This window comes from Aphis gossypii, chromosome X (assembly GCF_020184175.1).
Source record: "Aphis gossypii isolate Hap1 chromosome X, ASM2018417v2, whole genome shotgun sequence".
Classification (NCBI taxonomy): Eukaryota; Metazoa; Arthropoda; class Insecta; order Hemiptera; family Aphididae; genus Aphis; species Aphis gossypii.
In genome coordinates, this window is record NC_065533.1 from 38,135,272 (window position 1) to 38,159,136 (window position 23,865).

Genomic DNA, 23,865 nt, shown 5'->3' on the forward strand with positions numbered 1-23,865 from the left:
TGTTTTGTTTTTTTTTTTTATTATTTTTTTTTATCTTAATTGGCATAAAATGAATCTGTTAACCCAATGAACTGTTTCCAAAATGTGTGAACAAAATTAAAGTAAAGCTATTTGGTTTTTATTCATAAGACATTCCTTAAGTTTATTTTATTTATCATTAAACTGACCAAAATTATACAAACGCTATACTAAATAAATAATAACAAAAAATACTTTCTCTGAATTTTAAAACTCATGACAGAACTAAATATAAAATATAAATATTCTTTTTTTAAATTTAATTATATTTATTTTATAATTATATTACAGCAACACTTATTTTTATACATTTCTGTTATTTATTAATTAGACAAAAATCATACAAGTGGTATTTGGTTGTACTCGGGTTAGTAATAATTATATCTGCATTAATTCTGATATAAGTTTAAAATCATGGAGTTATTGACATTTTACTGTGGATAAAAATTTATGTTTATGTATTATAAATTAGATATACATTATATTATATTCAAAACTAAAAAAAATAAAAAAATAACATTGTACCAATGAGTGACCTACTGTTTTCAAATTAATATAAAATTCAATTACGGTGACAACATTATTGTTTATAAGATTTGTAAATAATAATTATTAAATTGAATTTTAGATTTTTTTTTGTTATCATAACTAAAGCATAATTGCTATATTAATATTATTATAAAGTTTAGTTTGTTATGTTAATTTAGTTGTGTTTGTAGATAGATTATATAAAGTTAATAATGTAGACTAGATAAAATACCAAAATACATTTTTAGAGTAGGTCACATTTTGGTATAGTGCAGGAAAATAAATTTTCATTAAGCTTTAGGTGAAAACGTTAAATGAAAACTACTAGTAAACAATCTTTTTGAATTTATTTATATTTTATTATCTATATAGTTATTATTTACTTTTTTATTTTTAATCTTATAACAACCCTTTTGGCAATTAAATACAATTAATTTTAAGTTTTATTTTTAAAAGTGGATTTGAAATTGTTAAGTTGAATTAATTGTTTAAAATCTACCTATTAATTTATTTTACATATAATTTTTTTAAATAATTTTCATTCATACATAATTAGTTGCATTAAGTTTACTGATTCTTCAACTTTAACTAATTTGATTGTTGGATAAGACAAAAATTGTTACTTATAAAATGGTATTAGTTTAGAACATAAAATTGATTTTTCAAACAATTAATACTATTGACTAAAATAATTTTGAAGCATCACTTTTTAAAATTTGTTGCCAATTGTTTTTATTAAATAAATTAACACAGTAGAATGTTTTATATATGTTTAAATAAAATTTATTATATTCCTGATTTTAATATTTTAAAATTAACATCTAATCAGACGATGATTTTATTATAATTATAAGACTCATAGTACAACAAAACAAATATTAGGTAATATTTCATTGTTCATAGTGTTGTTTTTTCATTATGGTTCAGTTTGATAATTTTGGTTTTCTATTAGTTAATATATGTAATATACGTCTTAATGTATAATATTAAATTATATTTTTTAAATTACAAAAATTGCATTCATTTTCACATCGTTTTAAAATGATAAGCACTGAAATTGAAAACCATTTGGCCAATGTAGTTCTTATTGTTATTATATATAAATTATGTTATTATAATACATATATATATACATAATATAATAATTTTTTTCATTATGATAAAATAAATTGTAATATGAAAATAATATCTAAATTTGACTATTTTTTTAGCAATAATAATTTTTTTTATTACTGTAATCAATGTAGATGTATTGTTTTATATAATTAACTGTACAAAGTGTAATTTATCACCAAAAGAAAATAAATTATTATATTTTAATAATTAAATTTAGTTTTTGAATTATGTACTACAATATTATGTTATGTGAATTTTACATTGGAGTTACTAACTGAAATAATCTGTGATCATATCTATAATAATATGTATTGAATTTTTAAATATGATAATATTTCAGTACTTGTACTAGTGGTATTTATACACATTCTTTTGTCTCTAATCATCTTATTATTATTGAAATCTACTTTTCATAACGGAGATTAAAAACAACAAAAATGTATTTAACGTCATAAGTCTGGGTGTATTGATAAAATTGTTTAATTTAATGAAATAATCATAGACCATTAAATCATAATAATATCATTATGAATTCATTAAATAATTAATATTTTGAGTTACAAAAATCAAATACACTTTGCATTTTAATGATTTTAGTCTTATTGCATTGTAGGTGGTTGGAAGTAGTATATATTATACAAGTTGGACCTAATAGCTTTAAAAATGTAAGCCAACATAAAACAATTGGATTTCAATTCTATAAATAGATTTTATTATTTTATTATCCTCTTTTGTTGATTTTATTTTCAATTAAAATTGTGTTAAAACAATATCTGTTTTTACTGTACCAATTTTGATCTGGGTGAAATTTTCACTTTTTATTTCAATAGAAGGCAAGTATATTATGTAGCATTATGAATATTCTTTTAAAAATCAGCATATAGTTGAATAGGACAGAATTTATTGTAATTCATATTTTTAGAACTACAATATAATTTTGAAATGTATTCAAATAGCATTTTGTAATCTTTAAAGGTAGTTAAATATAAATAAGAAGAACATAAGACTAATTAATCTATGATATAATTTTGAACAACTTTTGAATATAATATCTACAATATACAAATAATATAGTATCCGAATTGCATAGCACTTTAAAATATTGCTTAATATGTAGAAACTATTATATTATATTCTGTTTTTTATTATGTTAATTCACAATAATTTTTTTTAATTTTTGTTTTAAATTCTATATTGCCAAAAGTATTCTATAATTTTGGTAAAATCTCAAAAATTGGTACCTATACATTTATTTTAATAAATTTTACATTTTGTTGATATCTTGAAAAGTTTCAAATGTTTTAATATTAGCAATTTGTAAATTAGAATAGATACATAGTTTAGTGAACATGTTATCTTCAATGGCTTTTTTTTTTTGTTATAAATTTTTATTAAGTTTCTGTTGATTTATTTTGATATTTTCGCATGGTTATAACTTATATTCTAACCACCATAACTATCGATACGAATATTATAATTATTAAGTTTAAAACAAAACTTACCTACATACATAATATTTTAACCGTGTAAGAGTCAAGGCTCGCTGTTGAATATTATTTTTAAGAAGTTCGCGAGAACGAAGTTTGAAACTATCAACCAGCAATCATATTTTATAACATTTCATTTATTTTCTTTCGATTTTCATTTTATTATTTTTTTTTAATTAAAAAATAACTCTGGTAAGCTACTATGTACACTAAGACTAAGCTCACGAACGTCACGAGCTATGATAAAATGTACATTAAGGCAGTTGATAAATTAGTAATATTTTATTAGTCAACATAATATTATCTACATCGTAAATTATTACTTATCTTTAAATTGTTTTGCGGACTGTAAATAAATGGTATATCCCGAGATGCAATTTACGTACGTTTTTGTTTCAAAAATAACCGTACCTCAATTTACGTAGGTATTATACTATTATATAATTGTGTCTTGTTTAGGGATACAGTTTATTAACTCTGATTTAAATTTTACATCAATTTTTGGTTTTTAAGGACAATAAAATTCGCTGTGTACGGTTCCAGCTTAACAGCTTAACGTATTATGTATTGTATTGTATTATATATAATATTGTAAACGTAGGCACGTGTTAATATCAATTTATTATGATCAAGTTTTAAATTATGAGCGGAGTGATGACTATATTGATTTTACAATATTATGGTTTTTTTCTTTTTGTCTCTCATCACTTTCGGGAGTAGAAAAAAAGCCTCAATTTTAAATTTTAATAGATTTTCTAGTTTTAAGTTAATTTTCTTGATCACCTAGATTCTTGGTTCTTAATTTTCTAGGTCCTAGAATTATTGTTAATTTATGTTTTTATTATTTTGATGCAATTCAAAAACATATTCCGAATGCAATTTAAACATTTTGGTGTGGACAATCATGAGTGTATGGTTCGACAATCCTCGCCTAAATATTAAATACCTCCTACCATTATTTTTCAATTTGAAAAATGAGTAAGTACTTATAGTACCTATATTAAAAGCTTTGCTATTTTACTGTAAGCGTCGAGTACACCTATCTCGTCATCAATTATGCCAATTTAATATTTGTATTAAATTCGAATTCAATAATAAATCATTGCGTACAAAACTGAGCGAAGATGGCACGCCATTACTATTTTATGATTATACCTTAATATAGGTAATATGCAACTAACCAAAAGCGAGGACACTATGAATTGCTCACGTAAGTAATGTGCGTCAACATAGAGATAGATCACTACAGTAATCAGTGGCGAATTCTCTAGGCATGCGCCGCATGCTTCGAAATAAAAACGTTATTAATCAAAATACAAAAATTATTTTATAGTCAATAATATATTACGTATTTTAAAATAAATATAATATGTTACATTAATTCATTTATTTCTGTAATACCTACATTGATATCTGTGTTTATCATTATTCTAGCATTTAATGACAGAGCATGCGATAGATATGTGCGCAAACTATACAACCCTTATTATCGTTGTAAAAAACCCAGTTACTCCGAGACCCCCTCTCGCTACTAGCTACCGCGTATTAATCACCCGGGGTATGCTCATTCTGTTGCGCTTCTTAAACGTAATTTATAAAATTTACGAGTAAATGGGATTTTTTTTATTTTAGTTAAAAGAGTTAGTCAAGTCTCAATTACAATTATTAAAGTATTATTTAAGTAAGTGCTATTGTATATATCTAATATATATTAAATTAATGTCTTATATTTTATAAATTAATACAAACTTATGTATTATTTATTAGTTATAAATTAAATAGAACTATAATACCTTATGAAAAATGAGCATGCCTTTACATCAGAATCAGTATTCGCCACTTACAGTAATTGAATATCGACACACAACTTATAATATTTATAAGCATTTACGCATATACACTTTGAACGTCGACCTGTTGAATTGGAATGCACAACTATCTAGTAATAGAAATTCAGGAGAAGGCCATTTTAGGCGAAGTGCTGTTCCTGTTGTAAGTATACTATTAAGCCATTTATTTATTGCTATTAATCATTTTATGTCCCTATCGAGTTGTCTGTTATTTTAAATTATAACATTAGTAAGTACCTATATAGCATTATAATATAATTGCACGTTCAAAACAATTTTAATTTGCTTTTAATACCTGTTTGGTTTCATAATGTTTTTATTTTTTATAAAAACATAAAAATTTTATTATAAATCTAGACTTAACGACTAATACTCATACCTAATGTAGTCTTTAAAAAATGATTGGATCTACATCTAATAAATCATTGATAGAAATTAATGTAGGGCCGCCAATGTAGATCGATCGGTAGGTATCTACCTATAATAGTGTCCTACAGTAGGGGACTCCGTAGTACTGTAAATTACAACGTTATAGATTAATTATTTAAATGTAATACATTCGTCTAATAAGAATAATAATTAATATAAAACATACTTTTATAAATATACGATATATATGAACGTATATATGAACACATGATATTTATGTATTATGTAATGCTTAGAATGATACGAAATATAAGTAGGTATGAGAATATTTAGAATAGTATTCGATATAAAGAAATATTTGTGTTTTTGAATACATTTTATATTTATTTTTTATTTTTTTTAGAAATAGGTACTTATTTAGAAAACTAGGTAGGTATTTAAAAGTATAAAAATTTTATCTATTGATTATGGTATAAATGCACGTATTTAATATGTTAAATAACTAAAGTATAAACAAAAAAAATCGTATGTGAAACATGAAAGTAATTACCTATTAATTAATAATAGTAATTAATAAAAAAAGAAAAAATGTTGGTATCTAATAAACCAGATCAGGTAGATCTGTAGATCCAGTGTCAAACTGTCAACTTACTTCTACCATTTATCAAGTAATTATGTAATTTTTAAATCATATCTGCTATGTAATGTTAGTCTAATGACAATAAATGCTGTGGACAGTTCGCTTAGTTTGTAATAATAATAAAAAAAAAATATAAAGACACAATTTGGATGGGATGCAAAGTCCATTCTTTAAGCATTCGTCTCTCGTCTCACTCGTCTTAACTGAAATATGTTTATTGGATTTTTTAAAATATGATTAAAGGTAAAAAAAAATCTGGAGCTTATCTTTATATTGATCATTTTTGGGTACTTTTTGGTTATTCCGACTACCATGTGTCTCAATCCCATTATCTCGAATACCTTCCCAAAGTCTCGACTAACATGAATTTGTCATTTATATAATAAATTAATATATAATGTATACTATAGTATAATTTTTATCATCACATAATCGCTAGGTACTACCTTTTTTTATACGACAGAATTTAAAATTATTAAAACTATTACATAAACTAGAAATAAAATTCAAAATTAATAACTAACTCGAGGAGGAAAATGTTCAGCCATGCAATTTTCAAACACTTATAAATGGATTATCGTGCTTTTGACACCACATGAATTTAACCAAATTACTGTCTAGATGAGAATTATTAGGGGGCAGCGTTGCTACTCGCTCGGACAGTCAAAACGAAAACGTTCCTCGATTTGCTATGGAACACCACTTAAGGTAGGTCACACGCACGGATTATAGTCCGTGAACATAGGGTTAAAAAACGATGCCCATAATTTTGCTAACAACGGTTGGTAATAATTATTAAATTATAGTTATTTGGTTACGTAGGTAGTCGCGATTGAAGATGACGGTCGTGGCATCGACCGGTAGGTAGTCGGGATAACCGAAAAATACTTTTTACAGTGTCCTTAATTTGGTTTAGGTACATCGTGTAGTGTTATTTTATTGTTGAAATTTAGTCTTAAAAGATAAATTTAAAAAATTAGATCAACAGATACGTTAAAAATATTTTCTAAGATTTTAAAATCCATTAAATTCTTAAAAAAATTAACTATTTAATTTAATTTTTATATTTGATAAATAAAATTTATCTAAGGAAATTGTATTTTTTATGAACAAGCTTAAAAACTTATAGCAATAATTAATAAATAGGTAATTGTAGCCATTTGAAATTTATTTGATCTTTAAGTAAATACTAATAGAAAACGAAAAAAAATATTTTTTATATACTGTTACGAGCTATACTAAGTATAAAGTTGAAGTTTATGATTCTGGTACCTATTAAATTTTTTAAACTATTTTGAAAAATATGTCGAAATTCCAAATAATCAATAAATATTTAAAAAATTATAATATCATATTAGAAAAAATTTATTTTAAATATTTAGTGTAACTTTCATACTTTTAAAGACTAAAGTAGTTAATTTTGAATATACAAGTATACAACACTAAAAATAATAATAAATTTATAAATTATGTTCAACAATAAAATCACAATAAATATATAAATTATATTATATTATATAGTAAATATACAAAAAATTCAAAATTGTGCGTCGAACTGACATAGAAAAGCAAAAGATTTTAAAAATATATAATATAGCTGACCCTGTGCACTTCGTTGTCCGTTAAAAATGCCAATTCTATAATATGATTCACTAAGTTTTTTTGCGTTGACCATTTTGATTCTCCAAAAAGTTAATCAAGCACCACTTTAAAATGCTTTCTTATCGCACACTAAATTTGTGGTACGATTTTACGAATGTACCGTGTAAATTGCATCAATCTATCATTATTCAGATTCTACGTTTATCAATCAGTGAGTTAGTCAAGTAATAATATTATAGTCATTCTGCTTCGCGTTGCCCGTGAGACTATTATGATTATGCGAGCAGTATATTATCATGTAGGCAATCCACCCGTGGTAACTATTATATTCAATCATAACCAATAGCGACCATAATATAGTTTATTTCTTGCTGGACAGTGACGTCATTACATTACATTTTATTATATTTACATAAGTATCTTCTCTATAGGAGCGATTAATCAGTGAAAAATGTTACAACAACGGGGATAATAAATAATAATTATAAAAAATTGTTACTATGGTCACCGAAAATAAAATAATAATAATAATAATAATAGTCTACGTAACAGGCCATTATTTATAATTATTGATAACTCCTTTGTTTATTAAGTTAGAGAAACGAGCAAATGTCATAAACTTTCTCCGCAATGAGCTCTTCAATTAAAAAAAAAAAAAATCATAACGATCGGTTCAGTAGTTTCCGAGGACATATCACTCAAAGGTTTTCATTTTCAAATTTATATATTAGATTTATATAAATAAATAAAATCGATATTTTAACTATTTATTTTTTTTTTTTAATTCCGGCATTTGTTTTAAGATGCTTTCTTGCTAAAAACATTATTTTATGAAGTTGGTCATTTGAAGAATGTCTTTAACAAATAACAAGATTTACTGTATATTTAATAAATCTTTGACTTTAAATAGATAATTGCATAGCTCTCTAAAGTCTAAGTCTATGATTAAAGAATGAAGCCATGCTACAGGAAATAGGGAATGTAGGTATATAGAGTATAGACTATAATAATTAACCACAGTTATGTTAAGTTTTCAAAAAGTTTTCTATTCTACATAAATATTACAATATAGTCGAAATAATAAAACTAAGTATGAAAAAAAAACTATTGCATTAGAATAGTTATATAACCTTACCTAATCAATTACATTAAATAGAAAACATTAAACAAATCTAAACTATTTTTTTTTCGATTACAGTTTTAAAAGTGTTACTTATTTTATAACTATTTTTCATGACAACAAATCTGTTTTAGTCTTGTAGTTTATAAACATTATAACCGCTTATGAATACATGGTTTATAAACAAAAATGTTTTAAAAAAGTAAAAATTTCTATTTTTAATACATTCAATGTTATCAGGTATAAAATATTAAAACAACATATTAGTATGATTACTCTTAAAGTTGGGCAAGTTATCTAATTATTTTCATTCGTTAAGTCGAGTTAATATAGAAAAATTTAAGTTAAATTTAAAGTTAAAAGTTACTTTTTTTACTTATTAGTTTTTTAACTAGTTAAAAGTTAAAAGTTAGTTTGAAAAAAAAATTAACTTAGTTAAAAACAAGTTATTTTCATTTTTTTGTATAAAATTATACATTTTTATTTAAGTTTAACAAATAACTTAATATAATGGACATTTTACTATTTAAAATAAATATTTGTAGTTGTATTAAATACATAAATTAAACTCGTTAAGTTAGAAGTTACTTTTGAAAATAAAAGTATAATAACTTCACTTTAACTTTTTAACTCGTTAATGCCTAGCCTTGAACTTATATAAAGTTAAAAATAAAATAAAAAATTAGGTTGGGAAGTAAATGCAATTTTTAACTTTATTAATAAAACTATGTCGAGTTAATTATTTGTTTTTAAATTAAGTACAAAATTAAATTAACAAACACCATATACTTAACTTAGACTTTAAAAATATTAAGTTGATTAAAAAAAATATTTAAATATTAGTATTCTTAAAGTATAAAGTAAATAAGTGATCATCACTTAAATTTACTTACTTATATCTAATTAAATGATTTGTTATACCATGTATGTATTTGAGTGTAAATGCACTCTTATTACATTCCTTATCATTTATAATTTACAAAGTAAATAATTTTAAGTAAACTTAAACACTAAGCGAGCTGCTCAGGACTTCGTTTTTTGTACAATAACATATCTTACAGGAAAAATTCTTATAACTCATAGATCGATTTTTATAATATATATATATATATTGTTTTTGAAAGAGAATGTCTTCTAAACTTTTTACAGGGTGCTTTAAACTATGATTTTTAAATTATATTTTTAAACCCTATAATAAGATTTTAAATTTGTTCAAATTTCACAAGTTTTTAATTAATTTTGATTTTAGCAACAAAATCAAAGTCTAAGTACCCTGTTTTCAAATCTTTCTCTTTCTAAGAAAAAAAAAATATTTAAATTAGACCACTGTACGAAGTGTGAGTTTTTCCTGTAAAGTGTATATAATCAGTAAACACTAATTGTTTACACTTAGTCAGGCTAATAAATAATAATCATTTATGACTATAATACTTGTAGGTGATGACAACAAGTGTACAAATTGTCTAAATATTCCTTATTAAATAGTTGCGAGCAAGCTCTTTAATAAAAACTACTACCTAAGAACCTAACCTATGTTGACTATAATATATTTATATATACTTATTGCTTATAAGCGAATAATGCATTATTTTAAACTTAATATTACTTTTATATCTATTATCTATTTACTATGATCAAATTACATGTGATTTATTTAATTAATTAATTTACATATAATATCAAACAACTATACTTATTAAAAATAACAATAAGCGATACATAGACTAATCGATCGCAGTTAGTTACTAAGCAGTGAATAGTAAAAAACGAAGAAAAAAAAATAAATGGTAAATTGCAAGCCTTGGTGAGTAAATGATAATTTTTAACGAGTTATAAGCTAAGTTAAAAGAAAAAATTTTAAATAGTTCAAAGTTAATATGGTTTCTTATTACTTAATGAACTTATTATTTTAACTAAGTTAAGTTATATAATATAGCAATTTATAATTTAAAATAATAAATACTATAAATATTATTAAACGCGGACAATACATAATAATTAGACATTTAGCATACATATAAAATTAAATTTGGGAAATAAAGGCAGGTATAGATTATCTATAAATGTTGGATGCTACTAGCAGGATTTTTTCGCAGTCGTTTTATACAGTCTCTATATTCGTAAATCAATTTGAAATCTTTTTATCATTGGGAGATGGGTAACCTAACAGAGCGAATGTAAGTTCTCGCACGAGACAATATGTACTCGGAAAGTAAGAGTCATCCATTGATTTGTAATTTGTATATTTAATATACACGTAATTTACAACTCAAAACAATTACACTCGTACGTAAATTCTTACACGAAAATTCTTCTTTCCGACGTTACATTCAGACGTCTGTGATAATAATAAAATAGGACTGAAAAGTGATATTTCAAATAAAATTGGTTTGTTTTTGTAATGCATCAAAAAGCGTTTTATATTATTTTTAATTGAACTTTGTCCGTATTGTTTATTGAAAAAAGATATTATAATATAATATGCTTACCTATATAAAATAATAAAATTATAGTAAATATCTGTAAATATAGTGTTTTAATATTGCCGTAGGTATGTCGTACGCGTACACAGTAGATTTCGCATTTAATTTTATTTCTGTAACAAGTGACCAGTGACTTATTTAGGGAGGCAGGGGGGGGGCTTGGCCCCAGGTGGTACATTTTGAAGTGCATTTTAATATATAATATATATTATTTTAATAATACTGTACCCAGGTTATTTGAGTGATAAAAAAAAAGTAATGACACTCAGATAACCTGAGCGCAAAATTCCTAAATACGTCTCTGACCATAATGTATTGGATTACTTATATAGTCGTGTAGGAACTTTGGCAATGGAGTCTTTATTTTTGTGTAAGAATTTACGTAGACATGTAACCGTTTACCCATTATGGAAATTATTAAACGTTACATGTAGTGTATCAGGCTTTTATGAAGCATACCATATTTCTATAGTAATCTATATTAACAAACTACATATTATTATTATGAGTAAATAAGTGTATGAAAATTATAAAAAATGTAATAAATGTGTTATTAAAAATAATAATAACTATTTAATTACTTTTTAATTATTTATGTCAAAATCAATAAACTAAGTGTATATTTTTAAAATTTACTACGATAATATTTGTGACAGACAAATATTTATCGTAGTACTGTAGTTCAGAAAATGTTAACTACTTATACGTAAATGAAACATCTGTGATACGAATACATTTTTATGGAATATGAGTATCTAATAAAATTAAAAATCGTCTTTAAATAAACTTATTATCTACCGTCATTGATTTATAAATCATCTATACCTACCTATACAATAAGCCACAATAACGTTGACTACATCATAATATGTTCAACTTATTCATAAATTATGATCCGTTATTCATTGGTATTCCTAATTTATTTATATTTTCTATAAATTTTGTTTTAGTACAATTTGGGTTAGCTTGTAAAATAGCTCTCTTCAACTTCTTTATCGCATTTATTTTAGCAATAGATTTTTTTTTGCCTTGACCTTCGTACTGTTGTTTAGGACCCAACCGTAAAATAACTCTAACACTTTTAGTTTTCTTATTTGGATCATCAGAGGCACGGGCGAAAGGAGACCATATACTATTTCGTAGATTGTATTTTTCTAAAAAATTCAATGCTAATGATTTTTTATTTGTATAATCATTGCGACGGATTTCTCGAGGTTGAGCCGGCTGAGGTTTCGAATTATTCTCTAAAAAAGGATAAATAACAGAAATATTGAATTAATAAACTTATATATAAATTATTTAATAAAAACCAAAAATGATAACTTAAGCATATTATCATATAATATCATGTTATATAATTAGGGCTATTTTGTTTTGAATAATTCAACAATTACATTGATTTTTAAAATATAAAATTTGATACATTTGCACATTAAAATAAATGATATTTTACCTTTAGTGCATTTTTTTATAATTAAAGATTAGATATATACATATTAATAATACCTATAGTTAAAGCGTTTTAATTCAATTTAATAAAATACCTTTTAGCCTTTATAAATGCATTGTAGCTGTGTGCGATAAATAACAACTAACAAGCTTATAATATTATAATATTATGATATAATTATATTTTATACCATTACATTAAATTATATTACCAATGGTTAATTCAACCACCAGCTTTTCAAAAACCATCATGAGGATGTAGGGTGACGTCGTGTATTGTTTCCATTATAAATTACGATTTTCGTTTCTAGTAAAATGGAAAAGGATTATCTATATTTTCTCCAAATCTAATTCTACTTAAATTTTTATTTCAGAAATACTAGCCATAATTATGAACTTCATAATATAAATAGATGAATAGATGTTTTCTTAAAATTAATCTATATATTTTAAAAATATCATTGCATATTGATATATTGTTATAATATAATGAACATCGTTATTCATTGTTAAAATATGTTATTTTGTAAAAATTTTAATTTCAAATAGGTAGTTATAGAAAAAAAAATGTATTTTTAATATTTTTATACAAATATAAGAACAATTTATGTGGGATATTGTATTAAGTTTTCAAGAATTTTGACGCTGCAAATAATTTTTAAAAATGTCATTTATAATAAAAAAACTACTAAAAATATTGAAAAATTAAAATGTCTATGTATAGCTCAAAATATTTAGAAAATTGTACTCTGTGTGTAGGAAACTAGGAAATGCTAATAATAAAGTATTGCAAAAATTTAAAGTAGGTAATTTATTTTTGAATTACATCATCAACATCATCATCATCATCAATGTGGCTTCATGACTGTGTAAGAGTTTTCGCTGCCTCTGTCAATACTCTCCAACTTCCGCGATCTTGGACTAACTCTTCCCATTTCGTAATATCTAACCTTTCTAGGTCTTGTTTTACCCCATCTATCCAACGTTTTTTTTTGCCTCCCCTTCGTCTCTTCCCTACTGGTTGTTAATCCATTGAATTACATAAAAAAAAAATCGATTTTGTTTCAAACTGGATTTTTTTGAATTCATGATTTTCTTTTTTTTTCTTTTCCCGGTAATTTTGAAAATTAATATTTTTTGAATACTTTTTTACTTTTGATTTTTAAAGTAGCTATTAGATTTTTTATCAGAAATCAACCCAGAATATGAAAATTTTTACTGTTCCAAAAGGCAATGATAGAAACTCCTTCATTATAAAATCAGTACATTCATCAATAGGTACGCTTAGAATCTAAATATGATTATAAAATACTAAATTGTTTAGATACAAAAATAGTTTACTTTGGTCAATCAAATTAATAATTTTATACTGTACCTGATGAGTTAGTATTTGCAGGAGATGAATTTCCGGCGTCATTCAATGATTTATCTTCCAACACAATTACTGAATCTTCTTTTTCCCAGTCGAAATCTCTTTCCGTTTCAGTTTGTTCATTATATTCTTGACATATTTCAAAAAAATTTTGGACAGAGCTCAAATAAAACCTTTTTATTGTATTTATTTTAGCTTTTTCTAGCGTTAAACCAAAACCTATAAATCGATAATCACCTATGTTCAACGCAACTTTTAAATAATTTCCATCGGATAATTTATAATCAAGGTTAGACCAATAGCTTAAATGCTGATATGCTATATTGAAGTCATGCACCATTTGTGAGGTATCAAAATCAAAAAGAAAATCAATATAATCTGCAGCTTTGGCTGGTGAAAATAGCTTTGATGATGTATCATTCTCGAAACAGTCTAAAATAAACAATAGGAAACATATATATTAGTATAAAAACTACTTATTCATTACAATATATTTTATGTCTATAACTACACTAAAATAATAATTTAAAACTCTAACAATAAAATGTATTGTATAATACAATATATATGTTTAAACTATATTATAATATGTCGCATCCATAACGGCGTTATATTCCATTTCGTGAATGCATTCATTTTCCGACCTTGAAACGCGGTTTCTCCACAATGTATAATTACAACATGGATAACATTTCGCGATATGAATACCTATTAAGCATAAGCTATACGAAATGGAAATTGTTTTGTCATTTGAATTTCTAAATAACGAATTAATATTTAATTTACATTATAACGTAAAAACTTATAAACGAATTTCGTTTGTCACAATTTAATTTATTAGACGAACTATTATGATTAATTTGTCAAACCATTATTTATGTTAAAAAAAAAAAAAATACATTTTTAGATTCTGAGCTAAGCAAAATGTATAGATTTTACAATTATGTGGCTTAACAATTTCTTCAAAATTACGAATATTTGCAAATGATCTTTATTTAAATACCTCGTCATATATTTTTTTTTAATGATTAATTCTACTATTCTTACTAAAGCAAAAATGTTTGCTTTTCAAATTTATTTTAACAAGTTTTCGAATTATGGCAACACGAATTACATTTAAAATTATAATATTTAAACATTTTAAACGACTGAATTATCTGCATGTATAAATACCACATGTATACACTATACCTATAAATTACAATAATATAATGGCAGTTGCTCTGTATGCCAGTTAATTAAATCATAAATTAGTTATTACTTATTTTATGTTGGACATAAATGAGTTAAAAAGGTAAAAAAAAGTAATTGTGTAACAAATATTTAATTAAACGTTTCTTGTCTTTGAATTGTACCTATTAACTTAAAAGATTTTTGTCGATTGAAATTGAATTGATGATTAGTTATTTTTTATTATTTTGAAGTAGGTAATGCTATGTTAATATATAAATTATAATTAAAAGAAACTGACAACATTTATAATTGCAAAAAAAAAAAAATAATAATACGATATTTTCTTTAAAATGATACTTAACGGAATCTAATATTAATGGTCTAAATTTTATTGTTTCATTATATGAATTATCCTAATATTTATTTTCAATTTGTATTGAATTGAAAAAATTTGCAATTGGTCATACTATTGTTGGATTCATGATATATTGTTTACCAAGAAATAATAGGTGACATAAAGTACCTAATAGTAAAATATTAATTTGTTTCCAAATCGTTAGTTATTTTGTTACAAAACTGTGTTATTTATTATTATTATTATAATGTAAGTAACATTTCGACTTTCGAGCCCTTGAATAAATCGTATTATATGTACCTATCCGTGTTTAGAAATATCTGTGTTTTTTTTTTATAATTATTATATATTATTAAAATAAAAAATTATTAATTATTAATCAAATTAAATTGTGAAAAATAAAATTTGGTTAATTATAATTATATGGCATTAATGCAGCACAAAAATATATTATATAATATGTGTTATAATACGTGGCTATAATATTAGGTTAGTAAGAGTCCAAGCAAACTTTTGCAGTATATTATTATAAAAAAGTTACTTTTTTTTGATTTTCTATTAAAGGATTAGTTTACTTTAGTTAACTTATAAATTAGCTATAATAATTGTAATATTTCACCGTACATACCCATTATGTTAATTAATTTAGGTTTATTGTCTACCAAATTGTTTAAGTTAATTATTTCTTCTGCTTCTCCTGTATCATCGTATGGCGGAGCAAAGGAGTAGAATCTTGTTATGGCGTCTACTTTAGCAGTTTCTAGTCTTCGACCACGACCTTCAACCATAAATGTATCCATTAATAAATAAACAAAGTTGATGTTTGATGGTCTAATGGCGATAAAAGGAGACCAAGATACTCGTGGATTAACATCCATAAAGTCCTGTATCATATGGGCCTTGGTGGCTATTCTCCGATTATTAAGGTAGTTCGTCATTTCAAAATTCTCAAAACTCAAACTAGATGGGTATTCAATTGATGATACAATTGGTAGCAATAGTTTCTGGAACAGTCTAATAAAAATAATAAAATATTTTTTGTTACATACATTATAAGATTTATTAGTTTAAAAACATAGTGTTGATTTTATCTCAATATAATGTAAAGTATATAGGTACAATTTTACTTTGTTATTTTAATATTAGATTGAACGGATTTCTATGTAATTTAAAAGTAAGATCTAGATAGGTGTTTTTGATATTTTAATCACCATATAAAAATTGATGACTAGACAATAATCCACAATTAGTATGTGATATTATTTTTATTCGCTATTCGTTTGTGATTGCGGGCACCAAATAATAAAAGTTTGGGAACACAAATATTTTTTTCACCATTTTTTCAAGATATGTTGATTTATTAATTTTATACCAAACGAATATTATTATATATAACATATAATATAGTTTATAAGCTATCAAACTACTATAATTTAATAATTTTGATATAATAAAAAAATAAAAAAAAATAAGGGGGTTATGTTTTAATGGCTTGAATACACCAAAATTTAAGTTATTTTATAATTATTGTAAGCTAAACTTATGAAAAATCTTGTATTAAATTTTCAACTCTTAGCTACTTAAGCTACTTATGCAAAAATTTTTTATGAATTATACCTACAAAATAATTTGCAAATATTAATGATTTTGACGAATTTTTGTCAATATTTGAACTTCAAATGCTAATAAAAGAAAATAGTGCCTATGTATTCTTATAATATTTTAATCACTATAAGAATAACTTATGAGAAATTTTGTATTAAATTTTCAAATATTTTGACTCAGCCAAAAAATTTTTATCGATACTTCAAAAAAAATTTTCAGAAAAATTGAACAAATTCAGTTGTCTATAAATAACTCAAAAAAAGTCAAAATATTTTGAAAATTGAATCATGTAAAGAAAATGCCAATCTAAATAACTGGTGAAATTTTCAAGTATCTACAATTTATACTTTTTGAATAATAACAAATATTTAAAATCGTTTGAGGATAAATTGTTTAAAATTTAAAATTCAAACGCACTTATAATTTTTCCTATATTGATGCTTCGAGTTTTCTCTATAGCTACTTGAAGGAAAACATATGGAAAACTTAGCGTTTTATTCTTAGATATAAACACAAAACATTTTATGATTTTTCAACTTCAAAATTACTTGCAAATTTTTGCGATTTTGACATATTTCGTAAAATTTTTAACTATAAACGCTTATAAAAAATAATGTGACTAACGATCAATAAAAACAACTCAAAAGGAATCTTGTATTCAATTTTCAATTTTTTTTGGTCATTCAAAATTTTTCATCGATACTTCAAAAAAAAATTCTCATAAAAATCGAAAATTTCAGTGGTCTATAAATAACTCTAAAAAAGTCGGCATTTTTTGAAAATTGAATTGTATATTTTTTACTCACTATTCGTTTATATGAATTGTTTAAGTATCGTCCTCAATTAACATGGTCTTTATTACTTTGTGAACAATTAGGGAACACCGGAACCTTAGATAAAGATCCACTTTTTTGCTAAAAAAAACGTCAAATTTGCTATACTACGCGTTTTAGTTAGGCAAAAAAAAATGGATCGATATTTTTTTAAGACAACTATAAGGTGTCGGTATTCCCTAATTGTTGACAATATAATAAAAACCATGTTAGTTGCGTACGATACATAATTTACAAATGAATAGTGAATAAAAATATCACATACTATTTGAAGATTAATGTCCAATCATTAATTTGTATAATATAGCGATTGCGGACGTCTAGCAATCCGAAATAATTGTGCTGCTGTTAAAAATTTAAAGCGGGCAAAAAAGCCGTCGTAAAGGAGGCATTTATTAACAATCAAATGATGTTATAATATTCGTTTGGTATAAAATTAATAAATCAATATTTAGGTATACACTATTAAAAAAAAAAGATTTGTAACAAAATGTATGACGAATGTAATATATTATAAACATTTTAAGAATAACAATTATTTTATTTTACAGGACACAAATATTTTAAGTCTTAAAAAAGTGGCGAAAGGAAATATTTGTGTTCCTAAACTTTTGTTATTCAGTGTCCTTAATTAGTATTCTGATAATGAAACCCGTGTCTGCGATTGCTATGTTATAATATTAGACTAATACTATGTGTAGTGGCAAGGAAAATATTATTATGTGATTTTTTAGTAGTATAATAAATTTCATGTTTTGTACAATTAAATACAAATTAGAATTTCTATAACATTTTTTTAATCCTATTTATTTTATTTAATATTTATTATATAACCTAATGTATATTATGAGCTCATAAGTATATATATATTATATATATATTACAAATTTAAAATAAAAATGTATTCTTGACCACCACGATTGGTAAAGTAGATAACAAATATAAAAGATTTATAATAATATTATTATATAGTGAATTATTACAGATTTATAATGTAATTTCGCTTGATGGTATTTTTTTTACTTTTTAAATATCTTTAATCCCCCCTACGAAAGAAGTTAATCGTATCTTAACAAAAAATGTGCCACTGTCAACGCATTCTCCAGGCGCCACTCATTTTACACACACCAATATTGTTGGCGTCAGTCAATATATTGATCACTGCCGCTCGTCTACTCGTACAGGCGCAAAACGATTTACTCATATTCTTTGGCGCGAGTGATATTTTAGTATGATTATAAAAACAACAATTTTTAATATACATGCTAGCTGTATCTCGGCTTTAGCTTACCTCAGTTCACGGATAAATAAGCGTCGATATGGTTAGCTTTGTGAAGTACGATTATCGAGAGCCAAAACGAAATTCATATAAATTAAAACTCTATATTATCAACTTCCAAGTGTTGAAAAAGAAATTAAAAACACACTCAGTCTTAAAAAAGTTATTCGTACGATCTCTATTAAAATTAGTCCAATAATTTTTGAGATTATAGCTGTTAGTGAAAAACGTATTTCGTATTTATATATATAGGTATAAAGATAAATGTATTAAATTACCTATTTATGACTTCTATTAGTTTTTCTAAGTCGTATTATACACTAAAACGTTCCTCTGCAAGATTCGGCCTATCCATTAGTGAAATCGTATTAAAATCAATTGAATACTTTTCAAGATATGATCGTAAGCTGTTCGTCGCAACTGGCGTTCGTTAGCACCAAACTACTTGTCTTAAATTTTCTACGAGGGGCGTGTAGGTATAGGTATATATAAGTATACTGATACATTAGTATGAGTATATATATACTGATACATTAGTATGAGTGTAATAAAGGGTCGCATCACAATAGGCACAAACGTTAACACTTTTATTATTTTTTCGTGGTGGCGGGTACAGTCTGTGGGGAGGACGGAACACTGTATTCACCTAAATTGTAGTCACATAGATACATATATATATATATATATATATATACTGTCATTTTATTTTTATATTTTAGAGTGAATGGTAAAAAGTATAAAATGCTCGCTAAATAAGAAAAAATCAAATGTACTCACCAAATTCACCACCGAATATGATATTCTTGATTTTTGACGACGATGACACAATAAAAAAGCAATAAGTTAACGAGAGTGTCACGACATACACTGTCTTGCACACTATATTGAATGAGATTGGGTGCATCACCCTCGTCAGTCACTACCATCAGCTTAATCGATTAGGGTTTGGCGAAGTTCAAACATTTATCGCTACATAGCGCTGCCGCCATAGCTTACGTGTTACCAAAAATTGTTTATTTTAATAATTATATAAATTATAAAAATTTTACTAGATATTATATGAGTTAATAGATTTCTATTTTTTTTTCAGATTAAAATATGACGGAAAACAGTTTTTATTTATTATACAATAATAAATTATAGTAATACCTGCAATTTTATTTCTTTTTTTCGATAGGGATTCGCTGCTTTGCGATGTCAATAGTATGCCAAAGACATTTTTTCAACTTCGGATTTTTACCTAAATATTTTTCATTGTGTTGACAACAATAATCCACCAATAAACTTAAAATTGAAAAAAAAAATTTGTGTTGTGATGTCCTTTAAAATCTAATTTATTGTGGACTATTTTTACTTCATACATACTAGACACAGCTACAATGTTCCTAGCTGAAGAACTTATATTATAAAAAAATCTTTAAAAAATTGTACTGACGAAGTAATCAACATAATCAAATCTAAGTTTGATCACTCTAACATTTAAATGATATTTTTAATTATTATTATCATTACTTTTACTCTTCTACTCATTACAATTAATAATAGTGAAAATATATTTGTTGAGAACACTAACACTAACTATGATAGTGTTGGTGGGCCACATAAGACTTCGCGTAGGAGGCGGAGTACGCCCTAGGCGTTCGCCTCTACCGACTCGGGTAGTGAGGATTAATCGGCGCGCAATTGCGTCCTCTCCTACCCCGTCCCGACACTGCAGACATGTCAATAACCAAGTCACGAACACCCGATCAATATCCTCACGGATGCTGGGCGGTCAAATCTTTTGAGCGTCCTGCCAAGATAGAGGGAATGACGTCACAGAGAAGGAGTTTTTTCCAGCATCGATCCATTCGTGTTTAAATAGCTGATTGTTAGTGGCGCAACACGGTGGTCAAATAATTCAATTTATTTCATAGTTATTATCATAATATTACCAGCTATGGTCATTACATAATAAGGTATAGCCGTTGTCCAATAATATTTCATCCTACAGTGGTGTCATAATATTGATTTTCATAATGAAACAGTGGGCGTTGAAGCCCCTTGTTTTATTTATTTGTTTTCATAATAATGGATTATACACATAGATAGCGCTGCATGTTTCATATACTCATATTATATTAGATAATATTATAAATTATCGCCTTCTAATAATAAAATTCCGTAAATTAGTGGACCGAAACCCCTTTGTAGTATTATTTGTTAGTTTTTTGACAGTTGCTAGTACCTTTAGGTTTAAGAGGTTAATTTTTTCACTTTTCAGAACAGTACCTAAGCATAAATTTGTTAAATTATTATTTTTGACTTTTGTATGATAAATGGTAATTGTTAAACTAAACATTTTTTATGATTAGTGGATTATTTTTCTAATAATATCACGAATTAGTTATTTTCAAAAAAAAGGAATAAAGCCACGATATAGTAAGTAGGGAATATATAGAATAAAAATGTTTCAATATTGAATAGTTAGGGACTTATATTAAAAATCGATTAATATGGGCCCCAGTGTCATTTTTAACAAAGATGCCCTTATTTTTTTGTAAACAAAGTTAAAAAGACCCCCCAATAGAGTTAAACTTGACGGACATGACACGAATTTTTAATTCTATTTAAATTTATCTTATTATATAGTTCAAAATTGTAAATGTTTACTAATAAAGTTTCGACAGACGTTTGACTTAAAGAACAAAGTCAGTGTAAATAATGTATTATTTAAGGATCGCTTCTTAATCAATTTACTTATAAAATACAGTCTCATTTCTATTACAAATTCAGTAAGTCATGGAAAGATTCATTTCACAGTGATTTAATTAACGTTTCCTGGACCCCGTAATAATCCACCTCTTAGTAGAAGAGTAGAATACAGAATATACTAAATTTTTTATCGATCTCTTTTATTTCAATAATCCAGAAGGATTTTCTCCTAATTTTTATATTACATTCTTCTATAATCACTGTAATTGGCTAAAATATTTACCATTATATTCCTTTACCTTTTTATATTTAAGATGATAACACTATTATTATTGAACTAAATATCGATTACATAATATGTTTTAGCAATGATAGTGAATTATTTTTCATTTTGACTCAAATACAAAGTAATGTTTGTATTAAGTAAAATTCATAAACTTTTTGTAACGTTGTAAGGGTAATGAACTAATTCAATGAAGGATATTTTTTCCTTTAAATTATGCAAAATTAAAATGCTAAGTATTCCTTCCGATTTAATGTAAAACTCAATGTGATCATTTGAAACCGATTATTAAAAACCAACTCTTGGGTTTATTGTGCATGCTATGAATTTCTAACCTTAAGTTATAAATAGCCTTAAAAATAATTTCAATTAAATATAAAAGTCACTGGCTGTATATGACATATGTAAAGCTTTCTTGTACCTATATTACATAATTACATATAACGATGGAAATATTGTCGCATATTTTAAACACATTTATTAACCATGCGTTAGATTTGGTACTGAAAAATCTGTTATTTAATATAAGTTATATGCAACGAAATAGCTATATACGACGTAAATCCCCAGACCCTCATCACTGTAATATGCAAATCTGCAACGAAACGAAAACCCAATAATACAGGAAAAGAAAACATATTAATCATAGCCCCAATCAAATAACATAAAATTTTCGAATATTTTTGTTTTTAATTGTAATAATAGTAATCATTAGTAATCATATTTTTAATAGCTAAGTAAAAAAAAAAAAAATCTATGTTTATAAAGTTAATGTACATATTATATTTCATTATATTTATTTATGTTTTTGTTGTGTATGTATGTTAAGCCGCAGGGACTAGCCTCGGGGGTATGTTATGTGTGCACACACTGCACATTGTATACAGTTACATTAAACTATGTTTGATAATAAGATATATAATATATACATTGGCATTGGTGTACGTAACTACATGACCCAGACGTTTGGGCTGGAATCCAGTGATTCCTAGTTCCTACCCTATTGTTGGACATAGAGGCTCCTTGGTCACGGCGCATACAGTAGTCTAGTAGGTAGATAGACATTTTTAGGAAGAACCTTTCTTGTAATACAGAAAATCTAAGTAATTAGCATAGAGCAGTACTAAGTATAAATGTAGAATACAGTAATTTGTATTCTTCGTAATAAATAAACTAATATTTCATTCATTTAAAAAGTTTCTTTGTATTTAATTTAACAAAATATATTTTGACTTTCTCAACCAAAGAATCACGAAGCACAAGTATACATCATAATATTATACTTTTTGTATAGATTGTAAATATATATTTTGTTTACCAAGAAATTTAAAAAAAAAATCGTTCTGTGCGATAACATTAAAAATATACAAATATTACAAGTATAAATAACAAAGAAAGAAATTAGTTTTTAAAATTTGTATTCAATCATAACGGTTTTAGATTCTGAGCAGAGCTTTGAATATATTGATTTTACAAAAATGTGTGTTTTTGTATATGTCTGTGCACGATACATAGCGGAAAAGAGTTTTGAATTTCAACTTGGAGGGTAGTTTTGAATAGAAAATTGATTTATACTTTAGAGAGATCAAAATTAAATTAAAGATTCTCA

At 25.1% G+C, this 23,865-nt stretch overlaps 1 protein-coding gene across 2 annotated transcripts; it reads right to left on the reverse strand.

Annotated features, from left to right (window-relative positions):
- Positions 1-9,343: 9,343 nt before the first annotated feature.
- Positions 9,344-20,235, reverse strand: LOC126552800 (uncharacterized). Of its 2 annotated transcripts, XM_050207743.1 has the most exons (5): positions 20,057-20,235; positions 16,191-16,576; positions 14,272-14,466; positions 14,038-14,163; positions 9,344-12,457 (listed from the first exon to the last, which is right to left on the reverse strand). In XM_050207743.1, exons 2-5 carry the CDS (start codon positions 16,498-16,500, stop codon positions 12,102-12,104), a joined length of 987 nt encoding a protein of 328 aa, XP_050063700.1. In that variant the 5' UTR covers positions 16,501-16,576; positions 20,057-20,235; the 3' UTR covers positions 9,344-12,101. The 2 variants fall into 2 exon arrangements, with proteins under 2 accessions (XP_050063700.1, XP_050063699.1); XM_050207742.1 differs by having other exon boundaries at positions 14,038-14,466; positions 20,057-20,234.
- Positions 20,236-23,865: the final 3,630 nt, after the last annotated feature.

Bases quoted from the DNA above. Each gene is read 5' to 3' on its own strand.
- LOC126552800 (XM_050207742.1), bottom strand. From the start codon at position 16,500: ATGACGAACTACCTTAATAATCGGAGAATAGCCACCAAGGCCCATATG. The intron at 14,467-16,190 runs GTATGTACGGTG...TGTTTATTTTAG, and splicing joins TAAATTAATTAACATAATGG to ACTGTTTCGAGAATGATACA. The intron at 12,458-14,037 runs GTACAGTATAAA...ATCCTTTTTTAG, and splicing joins TGCAAATACTAACTCATCAG to AGAATAATTCGAAACCTCAG.